The sequence below is a fragment of the Callionymus lyra genome, chromosome 6 (assembly GCF_982586985.1).
Source record: "Callionymus lyra chromosome 6, fCalLyr1.hap1.1, whole genome shotgun sequence".
NCBI lineage: Eukaryota > Metazoa > Chordata > Actinopteri > Syngnathiformes > Callionymidae > Callionymus > Callionymus lyra.
In genome coordinates this window covers 11,516,328-11,528,395 of record NC_141823.1, presented here as the reverse complement: position 1 = coordinate 11,528,395, position 12,068 = coordinate 11,516,328, and the positions used below count along the sequence as shown (strand labels likewise).

Genomic DNA, 12,068 nt, shown 5'->3' with positions numbered 1-12,068 from the left:
TGCTCACTTTAGCGTATCAATGCATACATTTATTATTTCTGATCAACGACTTGTTTACATCCAGACCATGGAATCAAATGATTGTGTTTTTGTTAATCTAATGTTTTTTTTTATAGATACAAATGCTATGTAAATTGTAAACATTCAAGTTAATATGGCTGTTTGAGAATCTTAAATGTGATTTAAGAAAAAAAAAAGAAAAAGGAATTCTATCGTTTTAAACGCGTTTCTCTACGGTCTTCCTCTTTCAGCAACACCGGAAGTGAGTTACCAAGCAACCGTTTGGTTGCCATGGCAACTCTGCTTAACTTTCAGCTGCAGTTTTGAGTCTTAGGCGGATTTTCTGTTTGTTTTCAGATTTTACATCGAGATTCTGTTTTAAGATTCACTCGCGTCGAAACGTTTTCGACGAGTTTAACCAACACAAGCTCATCGCTAACCAACGTTAGCTTTCAATGGAGAACAGCGAGCGAGGCTTCCAGCAGAAACGAAGCAGGAACAATGACAACGATTGTTCTCTCTTCCTCAGCCCACTGGTAAATATTACACCTGTTTTTTTTTTACATTATTTAATACGTTTATTCATTATAAAACGGAAAATAAATACTAAAATAATGGACAACTAGTTTTGACAAGTTTTTTGAAGTGAAATTCATTCTTTTGGACACGTTTAATTAAAACAAACATTGGATTGATTTTAAATACAGCTTCTTTAATACTTTATACTGTAGTATTGTAAAGTGACATTTTATATTTTAGAAATCTACCGAAATGTGCTTTAAAATGCTTGCATAATTTACACATAAGCTTCATATGTTATCGTTCACACCTATAGTGGTTTCCAAATAAATAAATAAAATGATAGAAGTGTTATAAATATCTCATTTTGAGGTTCATGTAGAAACATATACAACATAACATGTGGTATTTTTGAACTATTTCTGTCCTTTTTTCTTTTAAGTTTTTGTAAGAATTTTCTTTTCCAATTAATTGTAAAGTAAATTAAAGAAATATGTCTTATATTTTATCAAAACGTAATACATTTCATTGAAGCTTATATCAATTTGTTATAAAATGACATGATATCTTATATCATCTATTTTTTAATTTAATAATCCATTGTTTAGATGTTGTTAGACTTACAACAATTACAGTACAAATGTGGCCCCTGACTCTGGTCCAGAACATAAGCTTAGATGTTATCTTGGATAAGTCAACATTAACCAAATTGAACTTTAGATTTTTCACGAGTTTAAAAAGTTGTCTTTTCTTTCCCGTCGACGCAGGTGAGCAGCTGCAAACTGCACTTTTCACCCACGAAATCATCTCAGAAAGCAGTGAGTCAATTCTCTGATTGTGCATCATGACATGTTTCAAGTGTGTAAATGTTGACCACTTCACAGCCCAAACAGATGAGCTTAGAAAGAGACAGGAGTGTGAGCGCCTCCCACCACCACCCATCAAGCCCTCCAAGCCCAGGTGCACTTGACACGCTCACTGTCCTGCTCTTCATGTTAAAAAAACAAACGGTAGAAAATAAATAAATCCGATTTTTTTTTGTGTGTGTGTCGTCCACAGAGAATGTGTTGCATTTATGCAGCAACAAACTCCTGGTCCAGACCTCGTCCGTTGCATTTCTTTCATCTGATCCTGCTACTCATGATCTTGCACCATTGACCATTAAACCTTTGAGTTCACGTCCAGATTCTGAAAAACACTTAATCTACAGACAGGGAAGACCGACCCGAAGTGCAGGTGCCAATGGAAATACCTTGAAACTGTTGGGTCAGTATCCCCCTCTTTACAATGAACTCTTATCACGCTCCTACTTCTTCTTTGTCTGATAAATGCTTTTCTATGTTTGAACTGTTTCAGGTGCTGAAGGGGAAAGTCGTAACACTCACTTCACGCGGTTGTTGTCTGACGGCTTCGTTTCCAACTTCCACAGCATCAACCTTGACAGGTACCAGCCTTGAAACGCATCATTAGCTGCAGAAGCGGTCGGACCAGTTGCTCCCAAACTTGTTCTGCTGCTCTTAAAACAGGAAACCTGGCTTTTTGCAGCCCAGTCAGAAACATAAATGGCAGCAAAAAGGCTTTCAGAGAAAAGTTGTTTTGCAGACACACTGTGAAATAAGTGTTTATATGTATGAGTGGAGTACAACTGTGCTGCGTACAAATACACCTTGCCAGTTCAAAGCATGGTTAGTCCTGCACCATTTACAGGTCAAATATTTTTTCTTCTCAGTCTGTGTTTTTTTTCCTCCAAATCTTGTTGTTTCCATCCTGTCACTGTCTTTATATTTGACATTTACATGATCCCATGAGAAGCGTTATGTGCACATAAATTATTATATTATAAAGTTAAAGTCAGCATTAACATCACTAATAAATGAAAAAACAACATACATACAAAATATATAGAAAAGGCAGAAAGAATGGGAACTTCTTTTTGCTCCTTTTAAATCTCCAATATTTCTTGTTTGATCAACTAAAATAGTTTGATTTTATTTGAAAATTGATTGGTTGTATTGATTATGGTTGAGAATCGTTTGGTTATAGTTGATTTTCTTTTATTTATTGTTGTACAGAATGTTATGACCTGAAATGTACGATTGTTTAAACATTTAACAATTTACTGAAACTGATCCAAGAGGATGAGATTTGAACTAAAAAAAAAAATCATAACAAATATCTGTCTGTGTGGCTGTGTTCGATTTGATTTCTTTTGATTGCAGTTAAAAATGGTTCATTACAGTTAAAAAAAATAGTTTGATTACAGTTTAAAATGGTCTGATTATAGTTGAAAAATGTTGAATTACAGATAATATGGTTTGATTACAGATTATAATCATTTGATTATAGGTGAAAATTGTTTAATTACAGATAATATGGTTTGATTACAGATCATAATGGTTTAATTGTAGTTGATAATTGTTTGATTAAAGTTGATTTACTTGTTTTTATTCCATGAAGAATTCTAAGACCTGAAGTGTACGATTGTTTAAACATTTACAAATTTACTGTGAAACTGATGTAAAGATGAGATTGAAACTAAAAATAAATCAATTCATTAATAATTACAAATTATTATGTGTGGATAAATTCACAGGAATGATAAATCAAATCACTTCTAGAGAAGTACAAAAATATCACAAGCACGAGAAGGTAAGATACAGTTACTGAAAAATATATTTGGGAATTTTCAATTCATCAATTTGAGGAGAGATTATTACATTAAAAACGTAATTTACCTGCAACTTAATTTTAATCTAAACATTTGGAAAAGGTTCTGAATCTAAAAACGCTAATTCTGTAAGAAATTAAAACAGTTTAATTACAATATTTAGCTTTTTTAAATTATTCCTTTGGGAAGTTAAATAAATAAATCTATATAACAGCTGAACTAATATACCGTCTTTCCTCCACAAGGGAGCAGCAAAGCTCACGTTTGTTTTGCGTCTAAACCCACTCGTCACTCTGGTGTAACTCAAAGCTGTTGTGTCTCACAGAAGGGATCTGGAAGAATGTCCACAGCTCGGCGCCAGAGATGAACTCCAGCTCCTCAACCTCCAGCACAACCACATCTCACGCATCCGTCACCTGTCACGTCTGCAACATCTCGTCTTCCTCAACCTGCAGGACAACCATGTCTTGGACATGAGTGGCATAGAAGCTCTGAGCTCCCTCAAGATCCTTCTTCTAGGGAGGAACAGGTTTGTGGAGATGACTTTTGGATGTTTTATTCAAGGTCATGTGACTGATGTATCCAGACAATGACTTGCATAACTTGTACTTGTCCATAGAATCCAAAAAATAAACTGCCTGGATCGCCTCACCAAACTAAACATCCTGGATCTACAGCACAACCAGGTACTCACTACCTTTTTACTCATTCAGTATGAAAGGTATGATGATTTTTTTTTCTTTTTTAGAAGAACATTTGTCAATGACACAAAGAAATGTTCCACATACCCTGCAGTTATCACAAGCTGTCGTCCACAGATAAATAACGAGGTTAAAGAGCCTTTCAGAGATCCTTTGAGATTTATATCAATCATATTGTCAAGATATTAACCAGGAGTGGAATAAACAAGTCAAAATAATCAAACACAATTTATTTTACAAAAAAAAACAGAAGTCCAAACAAAACACATTACTAAAATGGTCCATAAGATGGCGTAAAACAGATATAGAGTTCTTTCTCTCAGTCCAACTGTTCAATATGTTCAAAGAAAACGAGCAAGAATCCAAAGCAGGGTAGGTGGCAAGATGCATGGACCACGAAAAGAGGGAAAACATTTTAAATAAAAGCCAATAACAGAAAAGCTTTGAAGAGCAAGGAATGATCAAAGTGTCCAACAATTTGCGTTTAGAGTCAGCGTCATACCAGTAAAAACTGTGAACGAGCTAACGCCGGTCTATGGAAAGTCCTGTGAGTATAAGTAATAGTAATTTCAATTTATAGCGCTTTTCCAGACCAGGGTCACAAAGCGCTTTAACAATCAAAACAATACTCAATAAAATATATGGCTGGATCAGATCACTGATGTAAGGAGGAGCCTGACCATGAATAGATCTGAAAGTAAGAATCATAATTTTAAAATTGATCCTGAAAGTTGCAGGCAGTGAAGAGATTTAAGGATCAGAGAAATGTGAGTTCTTCTACGAGATATCCGGCATCTTTAAGAGGTCCCGTCATGAATGCCCCCCTTCAATTACCCACAGAACAGGGGATACGAAGAACTAAAATGTACCGATTGGGGGGTCGTTGCACATATGTTGAGTTTATTCAATACCTAACATCAGCTTTACTACAAAATATGTGTATAGTTTGTATATTCCTACCACACAAAAAGGGCCTTAAAGACCAAGTAGTGGAAGTTGAATTAATGTCACTGGAGGAAAGCTCACAACTCCTAGAAAGAAAAGAAGATTTTTTTGCCTTTGTTGAATTAGTGTTCGGTCAGCCTTCCGCCCACATCAGTCCACCGAGAGCTGCTCCAGAGCGTAGAAAAACAAGCCTCTCTTTCTGATGTCGGCTGCTTGAAACACAAGCCGAGGCAACTGCGATGAGATCGTAGCGGTAATGCATGTCGTCTTCAACCAATAAATGTCTCTTTTCAAGCTGTTGTGTTGATGTGAGTGAGTTTACAAAAGCATCAATCGTACAGTAAAGATTGCCATCTTGTGGATTGAAGACGATGATTTGCTTCATTATTTAGTGAATTCATTTATAAAATATGTTTCCTTAACCATGCTTTTAATGTATTTTATAGAGCTTGATAGAGTTTGATAAAGAGCTTGATAAGATACTAGACACATAACTGAAGATCAGATGATGAGATTAATACAGAGATTGAGATAAAAAAAGACATAATAAGTGAAATTTCAGGAAAATTAATGGACTAGATATACAATTAGTAATACAACTAGACAATACCCTGCCGGGATATCACAAGAGTGGTCTGTGCGCTTTGCCCCGTGACAAAAAAACTATAAAAGCTAAAAAAGTGTCAAATCCCAAGTTGATTGTTTGGACTTTAATCTACATTTTAAAGGTTGAATGGTGTTTCTACTTGAATGTACGCCAGAGCAGTAGACATTTGAAAAACCTTTCAGATTTGCAGACCTTTTCCCGTTCCTTCATTATGGGAAATTTTCGCAACTTGCGTCACAAAAAACGTATTTTCTGGGGAGAAAAACAATAGCAGCGTGAGTCCAATCGAACTGCATGTTTTGATGTATTTAATGACCTGAACAGCTTCCGTATTGCTTTGCCGCCCAGCCAACCAATCAAAACTGTCAATCACTTTTGACATGGTGACATACGTCCAAATAAAAAAATGGAAAAAACAGCAGGACTGCAGAAGAACCCCTGTAAACTGCTGGTCTTTATAAATGTATTAGATTAAGTGGAGAAAATGTATCCCTGCTATCATTTAATGCGGGGGAGTTTTAGAGCGTAACCCCCGCTAGAAACAAGGGACCAGTTTTTTGGTCGTTTCATTTCCATTTCGCTCGCATCACTCTACGCTTTCTGTGTGGGAGTGTTAATCCCACTCTCTCTCTCTCGCTCAGTGACTCAGCGTTCGGGTTAAAATGTGAGCTGACATTGTTGAACAACCAGGCAGTGATGTTTCCACTCGGGCAGTTTGACTTGGATTGTGGAAAAAGCCCTACAGGGTTTGTAAAAAATGAAGTGGTGGTATTAGCCGGCGAGAAAATCCTCACGGTCATGCAACATCTCTCGCTATGTCGCACTCGTGATCCGGAGAGGATTTCATTCATATCGCTTGTCTCGGCCTGTAGTACTGTTTTCCTACAGGACAAGAAAACACTTTGTCGTCCTTGTTTTAAATCTAATCACAGTATCAGTGCTGTAAGCTGAGACACACACTCTCTTACAGTCTCAACCATCAAGCTCATTATTTTAGATTTAGACTCTGAATGTGACAAGATTCCTCTTCTGTCATTACCTTCTATGGTTTCACAAATATTTACACAAACAGAACCTTACACTGTTGGTGGAGCATTATTCTAGATGCCTTCCAAACCACCTCATACAAAGTGTAATTTAATATATTTATCTTGAGTTTATAAATATGCAGTCATGAGGAGCATTTGTGCATTATTTTTTGTAAGGGATCCTTCTTTTTTACATGGCTTTGGAGCCCTTAGAATGGTGGTGGTTTGCACTTTCATCGACCTTTAGCATGCTAGGATGATTTAGCAATATGCTAATCTAAATATAGTTAATATGGTGGGAATAAAACATGTGTTAAAAAAGAAGGTATGGTTGATGGTGTGAGATATTGTAACTCATTTCGTAGTTTTCCTTAAAGAGCAACTCATGTAAAAAAAACAACTCTCCTGACTCACTCACATGTTTCAAAAGTCTTCCTCTCCAAGATCCATTAAGTCCCTCATCATGAACATGTTTTGAACATATTACTTTATAAAGTTCTACCCCGTCTGAAATCTGGGCGAACAAGAGGTTATGCGAGTCCATTATGGTGTAATAATTGCTTCACTCCTCCTCCAGCCAGCTGTAATCACACCCGCTTTGTTTATACAATGAGCCCCTTGGAGATGGAGACTCCCAAGATTGATGATGTGCGGTGACAAACCATGACCAATCACAGCAGAATGGGTGTGGTTATGGTAAACAAGATTTTATCTCTCAGTGGGTGGGGCTTAAGATACGTTTCTAATGTAAATATTTCAATGAAAAGAGAGTTTCGTACAAACACACACTATTAATGATGATACAATAAAGGTCAAAGACCAATTTAAGAGACATTATTTGCTTCCCTGGATGAGACATTTCAGACATATATTTGTTGAATTTGAGATAACGTTGGCTCCACTTAAGGATCAGTGAAAGAAGCAAAAAAATGACAGCTGACATTTTATTTTCTTTAGCTTTTTTGTCCATCGTTTTATCCATATTTTTTGTAAATCACTAGTTAAACACACCAACATGCTGCTTCCCAGATGGTGGAACAACAGGGAACACCTTTGACCCTCCAGTTCCTGCCAATGCCAGTGGTAGCAAACTTTTTTCCGGCATGAAGTCATCGAAACCTAAAACACAGATTCTCTTGTGGCCGATGAGGGAATTCAACTTTCACTAAGCATTTGAGGGTCGATGCATCACTCTGGGTCCGTCAACCGCTGGGAATTCCTAATGCATTTGACGTGTCACTTTCATCAGGGGCCCCAATTCCCACCAGAAAGTAAATGGAAAAAAAGAAGAAGGAATACGATGAGATCACTGACTCACCCTGATCTCTGGTTTATATCTTGGAGGTTCAACAGAAGCTGAATGTTTTAACACAACACGACATGTGAGAAATCAATGTCGGTTTTGTTTCTGCAGATATCCAGGATAGAAAACATGTCGCATCTTCAGGAGCTCCGAGTGTTGAACTTGGCAGGAAACAGGATCTCCAGAGTGGAAAACCTGGACGGACTGGCCTGTTTGAACGAGCTGAACTTGAGGCACAACTGCGTCTTCCATCTAGTAAGTTGTTTTTGACATTGTTTTTAGAGGGATTTCCAAAGATTTACTGTGAAATAATGAGTCAACAAAGGCCCCTAACTCTTGTTTAGACATTTTAAACAGGAGGTTTGCTATCATGGTGCATGTTGGGCCTATGTTGATAGGAGGGTTCAGGCAGGAAATGAGTGATAAAAGTAAAGTGCGTCGATTAAATTTACATTGTAAAACAATATTTGAAGACGTTAAATATCTTTTAATCAATAACTTTATAACACATATTTCCATGACGACGGTTTCATTTTACTTCTCTTAATTTAATTAGTTTGATCCAAACCCTAAATCAGCTGTTTTGATTGACAGTTTGCTGGTCCAATCAACTGGACCTTCACAGACATTGTTTTTCTGTGACCGTGTAGTGTCAATAAAGTTGTAAATGTACTTGCATTTAGAGATCTAAATATCAAAGTCGATCACTATCACAAGACACAAAACATTTAATTTGTTAACAAACTAAAGATAAAATAACTTCTTAACTTATAAAATGAGTTTCATACTTTTAAACAAATCACTCTCCCAGTCATACGGTACAACGTCTTCCTCTCCCTTTCTATTTTCAGTGAGGTCCTTAAGCCCAGGTGCATCTTGGGTAGGTCTTTTGTTTCGAGACCTTGTGTCAATGGTGTCTTTTGTCCGGACGTCTGTAGTGTAATGTGTCTCAGCGTTACCCAGGGAGACATAATTCATTAGCCTCGACCTCCCACTGTCTTTCCGGCTCAGTGGTGAAGAAGCAAGATCGTCTCGCACAGAAATACCTGCTCTCGGTTTCTATAGTTTTAATGCGGTAAACAAGGTAACGCCTGCCGCGACAGGCTCGTGTATTTTAATTGAAATCAGTCCCGGCCAAATTTTGATGGATGGAAAGTACGAATGGAATTTTTGACTTGACCCTTTTGTTCATTACTTATAAGATATATACGTCAACAAGTGACAAATCTGGGATGCGTCATCCTGATGCTCGGTACATACACAAAAATGTTTGAACACTAAACATATTAATGGAAGTGTTGCATTATACATGTTTCAATGTCATAGCAAAAAACGACAACATTTTAAGAAGGAAATTAACAACGATATTGACAGTTCACTAATGTACACCAAGTCTTACATAGAATTGGCCTCTAACATACTCATTTTACATTCTATTTTTATTTTTAACCAACTTGTCAATAATTTAATTCTTAAAATGACGCCCTTTATACTCAATACCTAAAGTCAGCTTTTCTACAAAATGTGAATGAGCTAACGCTGGTCTATGGAAGGTCCTGTGAGTATAAGGAGATCCTTATACAACAGATATCCAGGATCTATAAGAGGTCCCGTTCGTGATGGAAACAAATCAAGTCCCTCAAACCTTAGCAGGAGCCAAGGTCTTAAGCAGGCCACTTTCCACACAGTTTGATAGTATTTAATTGCACATTTTGCAAGTTAAATAATGCCTTTTAGCTCAACATTGCTAGTGCTGACTAAGACAAACAAAATCTAGTACTAGTTGCTAATACGGAGGATTACGTTTAGTCGTACCGTTGCACTGAGGCATAGCAAAACAAAGGTTCAGTAATACTACGATTGTCTTGCAGGTTTTTTTTCCTTCATATATTGTAACGGTGGAAAATCATTTAACTAATAATAATAGTAACTAAAATAGCTCAGCACATTATTCCATTAAGACACATTAGCACACTGGAAAAACATTTACTTTCCAACTCAGCAACAACTGGGTTAAGCCAACTTTAGCTGAGCCGCACCGAAAATACCTCTACTTAGTTTATTTAGGTAAAATATGAATTTCTCTTATACTAACCCATAACAAAATTGATGGGGAAACATATATTTTTTATTTTTATGTAAAGTGAAACTTACTGTAAACTGAACGGTGCACTTGGTAAATAAGCTAGCGGTTATAAATGCATTAATGTCGTGGTAAATTTTACACCCAAGTATCATTTAATTTTATATATTGAACATCAATAATATCGCTGGCGAGAATGGAGCTTGACATCATCAGGTGGATTCTGGCGGAGTCATCTGTTACGCAGACGATGCACTGATCTGTCGTTGCAAAAATAGAGTTTATCCTTGTGTTACCTCAGGGTCAAGATGACCCGGAGGCCTGAAAAAGCAAATGTGTTTGTGTGGTTGACCTTATGCGAGGGATATCGCAAATTCGGGTCTCCGGGTCATCTTGACCCAGGGACGACACAAGGGTTGAGCCAAATATGACAAATGTTAATGATTGCAAATCAATTAGTTTAGAAAAAAGTATATGTTCAGTCGCATAGAAAGGTTGATATGCATAGAAATGTATCCCCTTAAATAAAAAAATATTTCTGTACGGCAAATTTGATCATTTGAACGTTTTCCAAAATCGTTGGCACCGGTTTAGAAGAATAAATCTGCATCTTTTTCTTTTCTTTTTTTGTTTCGAGGAAAGAAAATGCACAGTCATGAGTTTTCTTGAGTCCGTCTGTCAGCACTCTGGTTAGCGAGTCCATCACTGCCATCCCAGTCGCCAGCTTCTCCTTCATTCAATAACGGGCGGTGAAAATTAAATCTGACAGCCTGTGACACGCCTTCCTTCTTAATCCTAAAATCTGGATCCATACTTTTCTCACTGTTGGACAAACGTGTCGTATCCTAAAAAGCATGCGAGCTCAGGTGGAAGCTCCTCGTCTGTCAGTGAGCGATGCTTTGGAAGATGTTTTGGCAGCGAACGGTTTGTTTGGATGAGTCGAGCAGAACGCCGTCACCCGGAGGCACGGGATCCGTGGATTAAGCAACAGTTTTCTGATGCGTCTTTGTGCGCGAGTGCAGTTGAAGCATCACCACTGTTTACGTGGAGGACCAACAATACTGCTGGTCATCCCTCGCTCGCCTACACTTTACACCAGAAGATACTTTCAATCACATGAACAATACTTTTATTTTTCCTGCACATGTTCTCTTTTTGACGGCTGAAAATACAACTTAAGGGAATTAAACCTCGTCTTCTCTCTCCAAGCATTTATTTGGTTAATGATCGCATTAAACACTAGTTAGTGTTAGTGCTTTAATAGTTATTTTGTAATTTATGGTTTACTTTGATATTAAATATTGTTTAATTTTTCAAGTTAGTACTTTAGTTTGGAGCAGACCCGGTAAAAGTGCAGCCTGGGGGCCAGATTTTGCCTTTAGAAGATAATCTTGCCTTTTGAAGATAATCCCTTAATAACTATCTTTAAACTATAATACTGATCGTTAACATTAACTTAAAAAATAAATAATAATAAATTATGACTATTGTAGTTACCGTCTTCAACCATCATATGGATGGATAGATGGATGGATAGATGGAAAATTTTTTTTTGATTATAGTTGAAAATTGTTTGATTTCAGTTGAAAATTGTAATCAAACCAATAAATCATAACCCTTGATTGGTATCCCTTGTGTTGTCCCTGTGTCAAGGTGTCCCGATAAACAAATGGGTTTGTGGTATCCCTTGTGTTGTCTCTGGGTCACGTTGAACGACCTCCACCGCTGCATGTCTATTTCTGGAAGCCAGGGAGGTCGTTCACCTTGACCCAGAGACAACACAAGGGATACCACAAACACGTTTTTTCCTTTAATCCAACAATTTTCAACTCAAATCCAACAATTTTTCAACTATATCAAATAATTTTCAACTGTAATCAAACCATTTTTCAAATGTATGTTAACAATGTTTAACTGTAAGAAATTGTTTTCAAAGAAGACATTTTAAAGATTTAAATGATTAAAGTGAAGAAAAGTTCTTATCAAGAACTTGCTTCTAATTCATACTTTTCTATTTCACTGAACCCAATATTCACTTATATTTTTGTTAATTTGTTATTCAGTATTAATGTTACCTGATGCTGTCGTGTACTTAAATTTGAATCGACCAACATTAATCAAGAGAAAGGAGCAGCAGAGATTTCCAAAGCTACAGTCGTTACAGTCGACACATCTCTGACGACAGAAGCGAGTTTTCTTCAAAGCCGTGTCTCA

At 36.9% G+C, this 12,068-nt stretch overlaps 1 protein-coding gene across 1 annotated transcript in view; it reads left to right on the top strand.

The window, feature by feature from the left end:
* The first annotated feature begins 317 nt into the window (after positions 1-317).
* Positions 318-12,068, top strand: part of lrrc49 (leucine rich repeat containing 49) — a 40,640-nt gene continuing 28,889 nt past the window's right edge. The window contains exons 1-8 of the mRNA XM_087793572.1: positions 318-536; positions 1,287-1,337; positions 1,404-1,479; positions 1,579-1,785; positions 1,876-1,963; positions 3,513-3,716; positions 3,807-3,873; positions 7,883-8,026. Of these exons, the coding sequence (XP_087649698.1) occupies positions 456-536; positions 1,287-1,337; positions 1,404-1,479; positions 1,579-1,785; positions 1,876-1,963; positions 3,513-3,716; positions 3,807-3,873; positions 7,883-8,026 (918 nt within the window). The 5' untranslated portion in view covers positions 318-455. The remainder of the gene's footprint in view (positions 537-1,286; positions 1,338-1,403; positions 1,480-1,578; positions 1,786-1,875; positions 1,964-3,512; positions 3,717-3,806; positions 3,874-7,882; positions 8,027-12,068) is intronic.